General features: G+C 46.6%; 1 protein-coding gene across 5 annotated transcripts; it reads left to right on the top strand.

Annotated features, from left to right (window-relative positions):
- Positions 1-2618: 2618 nt before the first annotated feature.
- NCOA4 (nuclear receptor coactivator 4) lies at positions 2619-15603 on the top strand. Of its 5 annotated transcripts, none has more exons than XM_037398997.1 (10): positions 2619-2729; positions 8487-8646; positions 9106-9246; positions 9367-9455; positions 9960-10068; positions 10658-10729; positions 11412-11564; positions 11790-12800; positions 13159-13248; positions 13829-15603. In XM_037398997.1, the coding sequence occupies exons 2-10, from the start codon at positions 8506-8508 to the stop codon at positions 13832-13834; spliced, it is 1812 nt and encodes a 603-aa protein (XP_037254894.1). In that variant the 5' UTR covers positions 2619-2729; positions 8487-8505; the 3' UTR covers positions 13835-15603. The 5 variants fall into 5 exon arrangements, with proteins under 5 accessions (XP_037254894.1, XP_037254898.1, XP_037254897.1 ...); XM_037399001.1 differs by lacking the exon at positions 2619-2729 and adding an exon at positions 3161-3325; XM_037399000.1 differs by lacking the exon at positions 2619-2729 and adding an exon at positions 5133-5286.
- Positions 15604-15641: the final 38 nt, after the last annotated feature.

The following is a 15641-nucleotide window of genomic DNA, read 5'->3' as shown; positions in this document are numbered from 1 at the left end:
GTAGCAGAGAACATTCCTCAGGTTCTTTGTGTTTTGGGTGGTGCAGAGTAGTACAGTTTGGCAGGCCAATACCGAAGAATTGCAGGAAAAGCTTCCACTTCTGTACTGAGGCTCCTGTTTCAAGGGTGTGGAAGGATGAATCTCACCCTGCCCTTCATTCTCACGCTGCAGCCCAGCAAGGAAGAATGTCTTGGAGTGTACAAAGAGGGTCATTAAGCACTTTTGCAGAATCAAGGCAAAGCCAAGCAGTGGCTTGTCAGGAAGGATGGGCTTTATGCTGCAGGACTACACGTATGATTACCATTTAGCAGGAAACAGAACTGAATTCTGGGTACAGCAGCGCATTATGTGGTGTCATAGACTTCCCGAGGGAAAAGTTGCATGTGTTTATCCTCATTAACTATTTTTGATGTGTATGTAGTTGCTTCTTGTGCATCTAAAATGCTTCTCTTTGTACCCTGGTAGGAGGCTTACTGTCAATACTGATGCGGAGTTTTATCCAGCACTGAGGAACAACACAGTACATAAGATTTTATTTTTGCTACTGTTTGAACATGAGGAGATCTTCTTGTTTATTTTTCCACAAAATTGCATCTCTACCCAACCTTCACCCCTAATTTAGCAGACTACCAATTTGTCCTTTGCTTAGACTAATGCCATTTTAAATTCCATTTTTTGATCCGCTATGCAGGTTTGCATAAAAAGGCGCATCTGATGGGGCTAAGGGTATGGCAGAGGGAGGAGCAGCACATACTGCCATCAGTGGTGAGAGGGAAGAGCTCATTAAAAATATGCATACAGTTCCTTACTCTGAAATTCCTTTAAGGGAGAGATGGAAGATGTATCCAGCTGGTGAATCCTCCTAGGAAAGCATAACCTTAACCACAATGCATTCACGCAGACAGCATACTGTGTGAAGCAAGCCTGCCAGCACAAGTGGCTCCATGAAAACCATCTAGATTATGATATTGCCTTGGTCAAGCCAATGGGAGACATGACAGCAGGCCGCTTTGTCTGCTGTGCCTGCCTGCCCGAGAGAGGCTGCTCGCTTTACCCGACCCAGTCCTGCTGGGGAACTGGATGGAGGGACGCAACAGGTATAGAAGCGCTGCTGGTTTTCAAGGTCAGACAGGGCTGCTATTATTTTTTTCTCTTACATCCAAATACACAGAGAAGGATTATATAACACATCCTGTGTCTCCTAAGTATTTACACGAGGAGGAAGCCAGATGCCTGAAATGCGTGTTCCTGGAGTAACAGCGCAACTGGGATTAGGTGGCTGGCTTCTACTTTCTCTTATGTCAGCACTAAATTATTTGTACTCTGGCCACAGCCATGAGCCCTAACCACAAGTAAGGCCCTGTTCAAAGGAACACCTCCTCTGTCCATGACCGGAGGAGCTCCTATGTGTAGAAAATGATGACTCAGCTAGCACATGTATGCAGAGCTGCACAGCTACTTAGGTTTCTATTTGAAACCCATTTTCTCTGTTAATTGTTTCAAATACTGTGCAAGCACCTATAAAAGGCAGCGGCTTCACAGACATGCATCCTTGGAGGTGCTGGCTGGGTGGTCCCGGGAAGGCTGGCATCTGCTTGCCTTTAACAGCTAAAAGCATGGGCAGCCTTAGTGCAGCCCGCTCTTGCTGCCCTCCAGAAGAGTAACTGGATTCTTTTCCCAGCTGAAAACCATGATGGCAGGTATTAGGAAGTGTTCTGCTATGCTGCACACTTGGGAAAACACAAAATACTACAATATAAGTACTGTGTTAAGCCAAACCAAGCAATGCCCATTGGCAGTTTCCCAGCGAGCACGAAAAAGACCAAAACTGGTGGCTGGCCACATCCCCTGCCATGTACCGGACTTCACCCTTCCCCTCTGCTTTGCTTCGCCGTGGGTGGGGAGGGTGACCCGGTGCTGTCGGAGGTTTTGAGGTGGGCCAGGCCGTCAGTGGTGGTGGACTTCAGCACGTCCCGCCTGCAGACGAACGGAGGCAGCGCGGCTCGGCTGGCCATGGCCTGTGCAGGGCTGAGGGAGCCGGGCAGCCCTCCCACTGCCTGCCGGGTACCCCAGCTGCTGGGCAGCTCTCCCACCACCACAGGGAAAACGGGAGAGGGGAGGATGGAGGGGGCACGCCAGGGATCACGAGCTGCAAGGCCTCTTCCTGGGGCAGAGGCTCCGGTGGGGCAGGGCTGCCGGCTTTGCGTGGGGTGAGGGGCGCTGAGGCCCGTCTCCGGCCTGCCGTGGGCCGCACCGGTGCTGGGAAGCTCATGGGTCCGCCAGCTTGGTGTCTTCACCAGCACCAAGGCCTTCCCGCCCTGGCTGGAGGCCGCACGCCGCCATGGCGGGCCCTGAGGTTTGTGTGGGACAGAGGTGTCGAGGCCACGAGCCGCGCTGCTGCGGGCCTGTCTGACAGGATTTGCTGTGCTGGGTTTGCTGCGATTCACGGTGTTTGGCTGCTTTGCGGAACAGCACCACACACAGACACACACAGCCCGCTCCTCTGCCCCGCTCCGCCTTCGTGCTGCCCCCTTCACCGCCCTCCGCCTGCGCGCCCTCGGGCCGCCCCCGCTCCCTGCCCCCGCTGCCATGGCGGCGCCCCGCCCGGCCGCGCAGGCTCTCCGCCGCGCCGCCAGGGGGCGGGCGGGCCGGCGCTCTCGCGAGAGCGGCCCTTGCTGGCCGGGCAGCCGCGGCGGCGCTGGGTTGAGGGGACGCCGCGCCGGGCGCCGGTAAGCGGCACCGCGGGGGCGGGCGGTGGCTGGGCCGGGCCCCCCCGCGGGCCGGGCCGGCGGCGGTTGCGCGCCAGCGGGGACGGACACGCGTTACCGTGCGGCGGGCGGGGGGTGGTGGTGGTGAGGGAGGGCCGGTGGTGCGGTTAGTTTCTGTGGGGGATTTCTCTGGCGGTGCCGCCGTCGCCGCCTGCCGCAGCCCGCTGGACGGGCGGTCCGCGTTGTCCGGGGGTGGCGGCTGCACCCCCGCGGGCCGGGGCTCCGCGCAGGCGGGCGGCGAGGCCGGCGGGGCGCGGGGCCGCCGCGGGGTGAGGTGCCGGGCCCGCCGCGGGGCCACCCGCCAGCAGCCGGCGGGAAGTCGCCCGGGCCCGCCCGGCGGGGGTCGGCATGGCCGGGCGGGGCGGTCCGGGAACCGGCATTCGGTGGTGGAGGGCTGACAGTGGTCGGATACGAAGACATGGTGGATTTATTTTTTTTTCTCACTAATCTCGCTTCCTTCTTATGCCCGTGAGGGGTTGAGCCGCTAGCACTCCTAAAGTCATCTCACCCCTAAACTGAAAAGTCAGAATCTTGTGTCAGCGCTTGTCAAAGGTTGTGTAAGTATTAACAGCCGGTGTTAGAAACGATCAGGAGTTGTTGTACACCATGCTTACTGACAGGTTGAAAAACCGGCGTTGTTAGGTGGTTGGTAAGTGGTTCGAGCCAGAGCTTTCAGGGATTTTGTCAGGCCTTCTTTCAGCTTTAACCTCAGTATTTGTGGCTGGGGTTAAAGGGAAAAGCCGACAGAGCAAAATGATTGTCCTCCACTGGGGTTTCTTCCACTGGGGTTTTAGGTAAGGCATGCATCATGGGAGGGGAAGGAAGCTGACAGTCAAGTAAAAAATAGGGTTCAGAACTCTGCAAGTGCATAACGTTATGTTGATGGATATACAAAGAGCGTGGCAGTGCTACCTTAGGGGCCTATCACTTGTTTTCCAAAGGGTTTTAAATGCAAAAGTCAGAAGGATAGATGTGTTGTAATATAAAACCTGTGTTAAGATAACAGTGGTCTTTTCCACTCTGGAAGATCTACTTTGGTGTTGTATGCAATTATGGCACCATGATTTCAGGCTTTTGTATTCAGATATTTTGTGATTGTACTTTATGTGCCTGCTGTGCTGTCCTTTAAAAAAAAAAAAATGTTTACGATGGATAGAATAAAGCGATGATCAGACCTCTTGTCTCAGCTGCACTGGTAACTTGCGACTCTTCAGAACCCAGCTCTGGTGAAGAAGTCTTGGTATCTGTACTTTGTGCGCTGAGTGGCCTCTTCCAAGGCTAAAATAGGCTGAAAAGGCAGTTGCATGTGTTCCGGTCTGTGGCCCAGATCCAGTACAGTGCAGGCAGGTGAAAACTACTTGAATTTTAGGAAAATGTATTACCTGGAACTTTTTCCCTTATAATTCCTTAAGGTGTTAATTTCACTTTGTCTTTTACTCAGAACTGTTAGAGGTCATTTTTTCTGCTTGTGGCTTACAAAACAGGGTGTTACATACTTGTTTTGGAGGAAAATAATCCTCCCAGCAGTAGGTCCACGAAGGTCCTGGGTTGTGAGGCTGATGCTGTACTGTATAAAATGCTTGTTATGTTTGGATGCAAATGGAAATTTCTGAGATTCAGCTTGTGTACTTACAGTACTTCACTCTCTGACCACAACTCCCACGTACCTTATTTGGGATGGTACTTCAGAAGAAGTACTGTTTTTTGGTGGAGTAAATGGAGACTAAGCGTGATTCCAGTTCAAACAAGCCAGCTGGTTTTAAAACCGCATGAAGTCAGGTCAGAGAGACCTTTCGGACAGCCTTGGCCTGCCAGCTGAAAGAAGTCTTTCCGCATTTATAAATAGAGCCTGTTCGATGTGAGGTTTTGTTCCCGGCACGGCCATCTTTTTGAGGTTATTCAACACTCGTTTGAAATGGAAAACAATGATCTTCCCGGGGGTGGCTGGGCTGAAAGGCTGGTAAAACCAGTTTTCTGCTGGCTGGTTAGCAGCTTGCGTGGGCGAGGAAGGCTCGCCCCCTCCCCTGTGCCCCAGCCACGTGGGATTTAGTGAAAATGGAGAAAGATGATTTTTGTCCAGCAGTTTCTGATCTACAAATAAAAGCAAAAGAAGACACCTCGGGAGTAGAGGGCAGGCAGCTTGTTGAAGACTGGAGGTTGTGCGGAGAAGCGATACAGTGGCCAGGAGTTTGGGCTGCAGGGTCGTGGTGGTGACAGCTCCCCGGCAAGGCTTTTGGGTGTCGGAAGACAAAAATCTTTCCGTAAAGGCCACCGGTTATTTTGCGAATAGAGACAATATTACTATCTTCCTGCCTCATTTGGGCGGTTCTTTCGGTTTCAGCCCTGTAACATTTTAACTGATTACGTGCAGACACGTACCTCTGCTTTCCTCGCCTGCGTGCGGGAGCGTGGAGCGAGAGCAGATAAGGGCTGTGCGCGCGTCGGTCTCAGTTGGGGCCCTCCGGAGCTGGCCACAGCCCAGCCGTTTGTTAGCAGAAGGATTGCTGGAACATCCCAGGTGCCGTGCCGTGCCGTGCCGGGGAGCCTCGCTGCGGGGTCTGGGTGCGCCCGGGCACGGGGAGGGGTATCTCATGTGGCCGGCGTGGAGGCTCGCAGCCCCGTGTAGCCCTCCTTGCTGCAGAAGGGCCGCGGGCTGGAGGCCTGCGCGCTCGGGTGCGCTCTGCTGCATCGCCTGTGTGAAAAAGGCGCATTGCCACAGCGCTGAAGTTGCAAGACATCGCGGGTTTGTTGCAAAACGCTGCGGTTCTGCGGTTTGAGCTGCCGGGGGGATGCTAGGAGGCTCTCGGCGCGCTAGAGGACGGGGGAGGGGAGCGCGGCTGGGGCTCTGCCGCCGCCCCCTCGCCGGGCGGGGGTAAGATGGCCGTACCGGGGCCCGGCCCCCCCCCGCGCCCCCCGGGGCGGCTCCGGCGCCTCCCCCGGCCGCTGCCGACGTGCGGGCGCGCCGTGGCGCCGTGGCTGCGGGGCGGGGCGCGGGCTGGCGGCCCCGATAAAGCGCGGGCGGCGCCGCAGGGGGCCGCGGTGGGCTGCCCGCCGAGCCCCCGCCTGCCTCGCCTCCGTCGGTGGAATTTGGAGCGGATTCTGCAGCGGGGCTGAAGGCAGCTGCGCGTTCGGGGGCCGTGCTTGTGCGGGATGGAAGGCTGCGAACGGCAGCAGCTTTATAAGCAGGCCGCTGCCGGGTTGCTGCCCTCGCTCGGAAAGTAAGTGCAAGCCCGGCGATGGGGAGGGGCGTGTGTGTGTGTGCGCCTGTGCATCCCGTGGTACCCGCGGGGGGATGCTCCGTGCGGGTGGGAACACTTCGGTGGCGTGGAATTTGCCAAAAATGATGCCTCTGTATTGCAGCTGTGTACGCTGTTGCAGACGTGATCTTGGGTGTCTTGAACCCCTACTGCTGTTTGGTGGTACTTGCGCAGCAAGGAAGTAGTTGGTTACCCCCACTTGTTTTCCTTAGAGGCCTGCAAAAACTGGGAAGGGTGGAGTGACTCTTCCTCAACTGTAACGTGAGTTTTATTGGCTACTGACAAAGCATAAGAACAGCTGTTTTACAAGAGCTGGCTGGCAGGAGGAAAGCAGCATTCATTCTTTTTGTATACATTTCGGAGAGCAACTCTTCCAAGCAAATGAAAAAGCAGAAAAGCAACAAACACAAGTATTTTCAGAGATAGAGGAGAATGTGTAAGTTTCTTACATTTGACTGCCCCAGTATGTAGTTGCTAATGCAGTGTGAAAAAGTAGTATTTCTTCAGATACTGAGCCCAGTTCCCTCGAGGCATAAATTCAGAAAACACATAAATGGTAACGCGGCATACATTGGACTTGGCATTTGTAGATACACAGCTCAGCATAGTTTTCACAATTTTAAGTACGTTATCTGCTGTGCAAGCCAACATGGCAATTACGTTTAGCTTTTCAGACTTTGACTCGGTTGTTACATAGAAGTATGATGAATAAAATAATGAAGAACAATAGGATTTTTTTGTTGACTTTTGAGTATCTGATAGCTCTTAATATATCTAACGCCTTGGTTTTCTTGGCTGGCTATATCTCTGCCTTTGCACTAATACTTTTAGGTTGCATCTGAGAGCTAGGGCTCCCGCTTATGCTTTCCTGTAGGTTGTACATGAGAGAGTTGATAAGCCAGATAAAATCTGGGGGAGGGGTGTTGTAAAGAGAAAGCTTACCTTTTATTGAACATCAGTGGCAAGGTGAAGGTCATGAAATCTTGCAGTATTGAACCTGTGAATGTGTTACAGAGTATGCAAATACAAAGACGAAACTGACATTCATAGCATGGAATGGAAAATGAGGTATTTTGGACTTCCGCACTTTGTCTAATTTGGTGTAGAATTAACATAAACTTAAAAAATAAATTCAAGGTCACTTCTCTTCTGGTTTTGCTCTGCACTTCCTAGAAGGTGAGATGTTACGTCAAGGATGGAATTGAGTTTTGTACGGGGGCTTGGCATGGCTTTGGTGCCTGCTCCATTTCTCATGGCTGGGGGCACCTGGGAGATGGGAAGCCCATGGTGTGGAGGGAACTAAGGGAGATGCAGCCTCTGCCGCTGCCTCACAGCGAACCTTGCTTTTCCTGCCAGATTCCACTTGTGAGCCACTCCTGGCCCTCTGCTCTCTGATGTACACAACTTGCATGTATCTGGTGGGCCTTGGCTATAGAAGGATTTTTGGGTTGCAGTTTATATGGTTATGGGGCTCAGAAATCACAGACTGAATAGCTGCTCGGTAACACAAGCTCCATGGTCACCTTGTCATATTCAAAATACTCTTTCAGTTCCCTCCAGAGGAGTGGTAAAATCTGTGAAATATTTAGATTGGCATATGTGTACGCTTCTAATCAACTCTGCTGGGAATTTCTGTAGCTGTCATTGCTGAAGACTTGTTTTTAAATAGAATGTTTGCTACAAATGTTTAATTAGTGCTTCAGGAATCCCATGAAACCAACAGGAGAGCTGAAACAAAATATCTGCCATTTAGGAAAAATGCTTATATTGATGCTTCCCATTTTTACTAAATATCCATATTTAGCTTTTTTCCCCTTAACTTGCAGACTCCTTAACAGTGTAACTTGAGTAGAAATTCTGTATCTGAGCTCCTTTTACTTGAGGATATGCTGAAGCTAAGTTACCACAGCAGTGACCAGGACAAAAATAATGGGCAGCTGCTCTCAGTTTTGACCTTTGCAGCTTAGTAAAGAGTGATCTGTGTATCAACACTTGGTTTTTCAGTCGATCAAACGATATTAGAAGTTTTCTCATTCATGGGAGCCAGTTCATTCGCCTGCAGCTGAAAAAAGGGTGACTGAAACATTTCCTGGCCCTTGCCAGGCCGTTCTACCCCAGCTCCGGCAGAGCTGTGGAACCTTGCCTCAGCTGCTGGAGTTTGCTGGCTAAACATAAAAGCCGCAGAGGAGGATTGCCTAAGTGCCTGTGGTTGAAGCTGTTGTCAAATATGTGTTGGTTTTCCTTCGATTGTGCAAATTCCATGGGCCGAAGTGTTTGAGAGACCGTTGTTGCTCCTGGAGAAAGCTTTATCTGTGTTTAGAAAACTTGCATTGGTGTAGGGTCTTAGCAGATCTTTTGTTCACCTTTATAGTGAAGTAGAACAGATGGTTCTTCATATGATGCCCTTCCTCTTCCATTAAAGAGGAATAGAAACTTAAGATTTTTTTTTTTTATTATTCAGTTTTAGGAACACTTCAAGAATGAGTCCAACACAAGATAGAAGTAGAAGCTCCTGCAGCAGTGAGCCTCTGGCAAAGTGCCTTCAAGCAAAGAAGGACTTGGAAACAGCTATATCTGGAATTGTCAAAGCTGAACAACAGATTAAAGAGAACTGGCGGGAGGTAACTTAAAATTCTTTTTTTAAAAAATATGTTTTAATAACTAACATGGCTTTAATGCCAGTTTTTATTATTCCAGAGTACTTCCTATTATGGTGATGGTGTGAAATTTCCCTAGAGACTTGCAAACATCTTGCTGTGTAATTTGGTCGTGCTCTTGATAAAGGTATTCCTGTATTACTAGCTTAGGCACGCAGAATTCCCTAAAGCTGTTGGTTGAAACGCCCGTATAGAGAGATACTGCAAGTGACATTGTTCTTTGGTATTTCTTTAAAGGTAGCCGTGGAACTTTTACTAACTTGAGTCATGTGGTGCTCTGGGTGACTGTGGTTAGCTCTTGAGAAATAAATTGCTCCAAAAATAACACTTATCTATGACAAATACTATTTTGCAATTGGTGCAGCATATGCTTGTTCATGCAGTTTGACAGATGTTCTAGAAACGCTACCTGTTACCTTACAGGTAAAAGCGAAGATTCACAGCCACATAAGCCGCCACCTGGAATGCCTGCGCAGCCGTGAGGTTTGGCTGTTTGAGCAGGTGGATCTCATCCAGCAGCTGAAGGAGGAGGCACTGCAGCAGCAGGCGCAGCAGCTCTATTGGGTAAGGTTGGGTTGTAAATTGTTGCACTGGCATTTTGAAGTAAACTTTGTCCTTGCAAGTATTTTCTCAGTTTTACTCTTAGAAGCCAAAACAGTAACATGTGTTTTGTGTTCCATCCAGTACTTGGGACAATTCAATTGTCTTATTCATCAGCTGGAGCGTTCCTGCAGTAACGAACTAGCAAACCAGATTTCAGCTTGCTTGGAGAGGTAAATACATTTTATGGTGCAAATGAATTGGTATTTATTTTGACTCACAAATTTAATCTGATTTTTGATTCTAATAGATCTAACTCACTGTTCCTACATTTTTAATGGTTCCTGGAAATAAGATCTTCAAAGCAGTCTGAGACAGGATTCCGCTCATCTTTTTTTTCTTTGACTGAAAGTACAGGGCTATAAAGAGCAGGGGAGGCACTCATTTGTGCAGAGTATTTCAAATGTTTAGTTGTTGATGGCAGTTAAAGTAAGAAGGAGAAACTTGGTTTTTGCTGTCTCTTTGTTCTGTTCCTGGTTTGTGGATCCTCTTTATTTGTGTTTGTGAGGGACATCTTTATTTTTATGCATGTAATTAGAAGTCTTTTTGTTACCTAATTAATACCAAGTCAGCTTGGAATTCTTTTTATGAAATAATGGACTGATTGCTAAAACATGACAGATGAAGATTGTAAATTATTTTTTTTTCTTTCTGCAACTACCACCTTACTCTTTCAGACTGGAAAGTCTTACTCTTAAACCAGAGGAGTCTTCCATCCTGAATTTTGAGGCTGACACATCTTACCTTCGCCAGGCTATTACCTCATTTGGTTCAATTAAAACGATGGTGAGCACTAAGGCTTTCCTGGGTTGGAATACTTGGAAAAAAATATCTTTTTTTTAGAGGCAATAGTGTGATATACTCGAAGTGATGTTTCTACTTTTAGTTACACCTTGTATGGATCTTGTGTGTGAGTCATATAGTTTTAGCTGTATAATATACATGTGGTGGTTTATTAATTATTGCATGTAGTTGATCGAACTTAGCTCTAGTTATGTACATGTTACTTTAATAGATTTTGGCAGAGACTGAGGGAACAGTGGTTGTATTCTTACTCCAGCAACTGAAAATTAATGCTACGGTATTCTTTAGATATTAATAGTTATACATTGTAGATGGCTTGCTGTGATAAAATTATTTTGGGATTCTTAGGTAAGCACAGTATTTCCTGTATTATTGGAGATAATTCTCTTAAAGAAAGTGGACTGAAGGTAGTAAATCTTTCTCCATTCTGTTTTTAAATGTTGGGAAAATAGTTAGCCACAAAGAACTGACCAGTTGTAACTGTGCTTTATTTCTACTTTATTGTAGAATTAATCCTAGAAACTAAACAAAATTGACATGTAAATTAACTTTTACTTTTCTTACATTACAGCAAACCTCTGAGAGAGAGAATACTTCTCCCTGGTTCCCAGGGCAGAATTGTGCCCTGATGAACTGCGAGCAGGTAAGGTTAAGATCTTACCTGTATCTGAAAGTTTAGTTGTATTAAAGGAAAAAGAGTAACTTGAGCACAGTATGTTAGCTTGCTTGAGTAATGACTTCTGTTTGTTTGTTCAGAAGTTTGAGAAGTCAGTAACAGTCACTGCGGTGAGCGTTAGTGATCTGATGTTCTAGCTGCTCCAGGAACAGGCATGCAAGAACATAGTATGAAAGTGAATTTGGATTGTGACTGTCAGTCAGAGTTTTTTAAGTGACCGTTCCTTGATGTTGTCAAGCCAGGACTTGGAACTATCCAATTCCTTTTAATGCAGAAATTAGTGGGAAGTCTTACATTGGGCTCTGCACAGAAACAGCATCAGTGAAGGCGGGTGGCAAATTAGTCATGGGAGTTGTGGTCAAAAGGAGGGTTATGGCTGGGTTACACGTATCAGAACTGTGCATTGTAGAAGTTGTCGCTTCCCGTTTTTGTCCTTTATTCTCTGAAGAATCTGGGATCACAAAAATAGCTATCAGTGCGGTGGCTTAAAGTCATACAGGCGATGGAAGATATACTTTTTTCTTAATTAGAAGGGACTGGGAGTTTTTTGGTTCAGAAGTGCTGATGCATGTTGAGTGTCTGTTTTGATGTTCACCATAGATTGCTTTGGCAATTAGACTGTCTCTTAACTAAGAACATTCTTTCTCAGCAGAAGAAAGTCCCCCAGTGTGGGACAGTGAGTGCCTCACTTGCTGACTGGCTACTTGGAAGCAGACCTGCAGGTGTTTGCCAGGCTCCGTATGTTCCCAGCACCAATCTTGAAGAATGGGTTATGCAAAAATGCGTGTCAGAGCCCAGCCAGGTAAGCCTGTATGCACTAACCTAGTTTTTTAATAAAGGGGAAAATACTATGCGATCGCAGGCAGAATACGGTGGGAATTAAACCTTCTGTAATTCTCTTCTCTCTGCCTCATGCTCAGCTAACACTTCCGGGCTTACTATCGGAATGCTCCAAGCGGTAACTGCAAACGGTAACTGCACATTGTCTTTCAGTGTTAATAGATGTATTTCAATGTGTCTTTGCTAGGATTTAAATTCTTCCAAAGTCTGTTATTTTGAGGAAGCCTGGGGGAATCTGAAAGATTTGGAAAACTGGCTCCTGCAGAATCAACAGCGTGATGTTGCTGGGAAGACAGACTCCCCTGGCCACAAGGACTCCAGCTCTACTTTCAACTCATCCTTTTCCACTTTTGACAAGGTGGAGGAATTGGGATCCCTTGGACAAGAAGAGATGGACCTTTCTGACTGGCTGCTTGCTCCTGACACAGAAAATGGAAGCAGTGCTTCAGATGAGAAATGGAAGTATGAATTTAAACCTTTTAGGGAAGAATTTAATTTGAATGATTGGCTCCTCAAAGCTGAAACATGTACCAGTTGTCGCAGCAGCCAGATCAAGAGCGTGGAAATTGAGAACCTGGGAAATCTGAAGTGCCTGAATGAGCATCTTGACGGAAAGAAGTCACCCACAACATCTGCTGTAAATGCTTGGCTTCTTCAGCATCCCCAGGCCACATTTAAAGTGGAAGATGTATGCAAAGCTAATGAGCTGTGTGCCAGCTTTTCAGAATGCGTGTGTGATGAAAACTGTGGAAAAGAGGCTCTGTGTAAATGGCTTCTGAAGAAGGAAGGGAAGGATAAAAATGGAGTTCCGGTCAGCCAGAAAGATGGTTCAAACCTCGAGCATGAGAAGACCAAGTCTGCTGCCAATACCTGGCTTAACCCCATGCAGCAGCTCACAGGGGAACCCGTTAGTGCAGAGAAAGCAGATTATTCAGCAGAGATCGCAGAACCCTTGAAAGTATTGCTTGAAAGGCCTCTGACAAGCTGGCTAGCTAAGTCTGAGCACAAAGCAGAAAGTGCAGAAGAAAAGGCGAGTAGGGAAAAAGCAAATAATAGTTTCAAGAGTCCTTTCCTAGACCTCCTGGCTCCGTTCCATCTCCCCTTGAACGTAAGCAGTTGGGTGTTGGCTTCAAACAACCTAGAAAACGCTAACCCACCTCCAGTGGAAGATAAATGGCTTCTACGCAAGAAAGCGCAAGTGAGCATGTTTCTGTTACTGCTGTGTCTTAAGTCAATGTGCTGGGTTTATTGTTCTACTGAGTGTAATGCCTGCCTTCTCTTCCAAATTCATAGCTCTTCTGGATAATACTGACTTCGCAGTTTTTAGGTTTCATAGCTGTTTTAATGTTTTCAGTGTTTATTACTTAGTTACTTCAGTAGCTGTGGCCAGTGTTTAACGCAAAACGAGTTGGTATGTTTTACTAAATGAAGAAAGTATACATATCTAAGACTCGGAGGTCAGTTTTATTTTCTTTTTGAACACTTGACAGAATTTGAAGATACTTCAGAATGTGTTTCTGTTTGGATATTGGTAATTAATGTGACTTCTCTTTCAGGACTTTGGCCTTCCTACAGTTTGTGACCTTTTTGCCTGTATGAAACTCAATGGAGATAAAGAAAAATGGCTGTATCGGACTCCTTTACAGGTAGGATGCACAGAATGTGTTAGAATAGCTGAGCCTAAGCAGGACTTGGGGGTACAGAATACAGACACTGGCAGCTGTCACCTTCAGAGTTCTCTAAATGTAATGTTTAACAGCATTGTGACTTCCTTCCCATATACCTTTTTAACAGCTTGGACCATTCCACTTGGTCTTTATTCCTCCTCTTTTTATCACAAGCCAGGGAGAGAGCTCATTTATGTTCTTGAGTAAACCACTCTTTAACTGATTGGCACTTAATAAAATTGTAGTAACTTCTGCTGTAACTAGAAGGTGCAATTAATGTCTGAATTTCCAGGCAGCTGCTTTCTTATTTTGGTAATGTATTTACAGCTGATGTCATGCTTTTCCTTTTTTGCTGAGGTAACTCCTTATCATTGTGTTTGAAATTAATGAAAAAAGTCCTTAGCAGGCATACTTCAAACCCTAAAAGGCAAGATACTCAGTTCTGTATTTTAATATGAGGCCCCTGCCCCGCTCCAGATGTCTTGTACATGGTTTTTTTTCCCCAGAAGTGTTGCTTTCTGTTTATCAAACGTAATAACCCCATTTTATTTTTTTTTAGATGTGAAGAACTGAAGCATCGAAATTGTCCCCTTCGTAATGATCGATCGCACATCACACTGAACGACTGCAGCCAGCTGAATTCTTGTGTTTTGTGTTTGGCCGCCTGCTTTTCTTCTAAAATTTTAACAAAAAGAAAGATTACTCATATAATAGAGTGATGGTGCAGAAGATGCCTTTTTGTTCTGAGTAATTCTGAAATATAAACCCACTGAGCATAAGCAATCTGATACTATAGAGGTGTTAGTAAATTTGTATCTGTTACGGGACTACGTGAATCTTCTTTTAATGGGTTGTCACTTGAAATATGTTGAAGCCAGTGCAAGTATAAAGCAAAATCTCTCTGGTGCTGTGAAACGTCCACCTTTTGGCAGTGACTTTGGAAGTGTCATTCATTTCAGCTGCTGCAACTTTGTCATGAGTTGGGTTCCAGCCTGCTGGGATTGCAAGATAATTTGGGCTGTATTTGGAAGCAATTTCTTTTATTGAGCAGTTTCTAACTTGAAAGGTTTCATTTGCGTCTTGTTTTGGTGCGTCTCCCAGCGGAATATGTGTAGTCCAGAGTTTGAAAAAGACACAGATTTATGGGACCTGACACGTGATGGGAGAATTGGTGACTTAGTTCTGAATGAGTATTTTTCTTGCAAATTTTTGAGCCATTCAGAGAACAGGGTAGGGTGATAATTTTCATGCGTCTGTAGATCAGATCCTACCGTGTCCCCAGCATTTAATAACTATGTGAATTTCACTGAAAAAGCTGTGAGATGAAAAGAGTATGTGTCTGCTAGTTCTAGGTAATTCATGGCTAAACCACTGGAAAGCAGGCATCTTAGCCACATAGTATTTAGAGGTAATATTTGGGAAGTTAAATGCTTTCTCATCAGATTGATGTCATGCTGTTGAATTGGGAGACACTAACTTGACAAACTGTGGCTCCCACTGATGCATTTGAAAGATACTTAAATCTGTGGATTTCCATGTTGTTATGCGTATGAAAGTGGGGTCGAGTAACTGATCCCTATAGCTGTGGCTATAACATGAGCAATGCCTCCTTAGGTATCTAGCATTTTGAGCCTGTAGGAAAGAGTGTGGAGATGTTAGATGGAAATGTGGATCACACCTGTCAGCTTGCATGAAAAACCATTAAGTTATGTAGTTTCTGGTGCAGCTTGTACTCACTTAAATTGCTCTTAATGGTTATCGGATTAAGCTGCCTCTTCTCCCCATCCCTGCAGCCTGCCTGGGAATGGAAGTGATTTCAATTCTTCACAATCCTGTAGAAAAGAACTTACTAGCAAGATCCAACCTTGGTATTGTTTTGAAGTGTGAACACATTCCTGTCTGGTAGGACCTGTGCATTTATTTATAAGTAAGTTTTTAGTCAGTGAGGAAGATACTGCACATCTGAAACCAGACCCTGAAAGGGCTTAACATCAGTGGAGCACTTGGGGCTTTCTGCGGGAAGAAGAAAGACATTTTTGAAGTTCCCTTTTCCCCTTGAACGTGTCGTCATTGCTACATGGGAAGACTGCACTGTGACTAACTCCAGCAACAACCTATTTTGATTGGCAGTGGAACTTAACGAAGGTGACCGACGTGCAGCCCACCTCTTAACAATTCCTTGTAGTTGTCATTGTGTGCTACTTGGTCAGCTCATGAGCCTTTAAAACTTGGGGGTATGTATTCCTTTACTTACTCGACTGACTTGTTATCACTAATTGATATTTATGTAAAACATTGATTAGTCTTTTCCATTAAAAACTAATTGCAACCAAAGGGTGTGGTACATCTTCCTTGCAGGATGGTTAACAAAA

This window comes from Falco rusticolus, chromosome 9 (genome assembly GCF_015220075.1).
Source record: "Falco rusticolus isolate bFalRus1 chromosome 9, bFalRus1.pri, whole genome shotgun sequence".
Taxonomy (NCBI): Eukaryota; Metazoa; Chordata; class Aves; order Falconiformes; family Falconidae; genus Falco; species Falco rusticolus.
The sequence above is the reverse complement of the archived record's forward strand: the minus strand, read 5'-3'. Positions and strand labels throughout refer to the sequence as shown.

What these genes read in the sequence shown, in the direction of transcription:
- NCOA4 (XM_037398998.1), top strand. Translation starts at nt 5,919, where the DNA reads ATGGAAGGCTGCGAACGGCAGCAGCTTTATAAGCAGGCCGCTGCCGGG. An exon ending in TTGCTGCCCTCGCTCGGAAA is followed by an intron (nt 5,987 to 8,486) that starts GTAAGTGCAAGC and finishes TTTATTATTCAG; the next exon opens with TTTTAGGAACACTTCAAGAA. An exon ending in AGGCGCAGCAGCTCTATTGG is followed by an intron (nt 9,247 to 9,366) that starts GTAAGGTTGGGT and finishes TGTTCCATCCAG; the next exon opens with TACTTGGGACAATTCAATTG.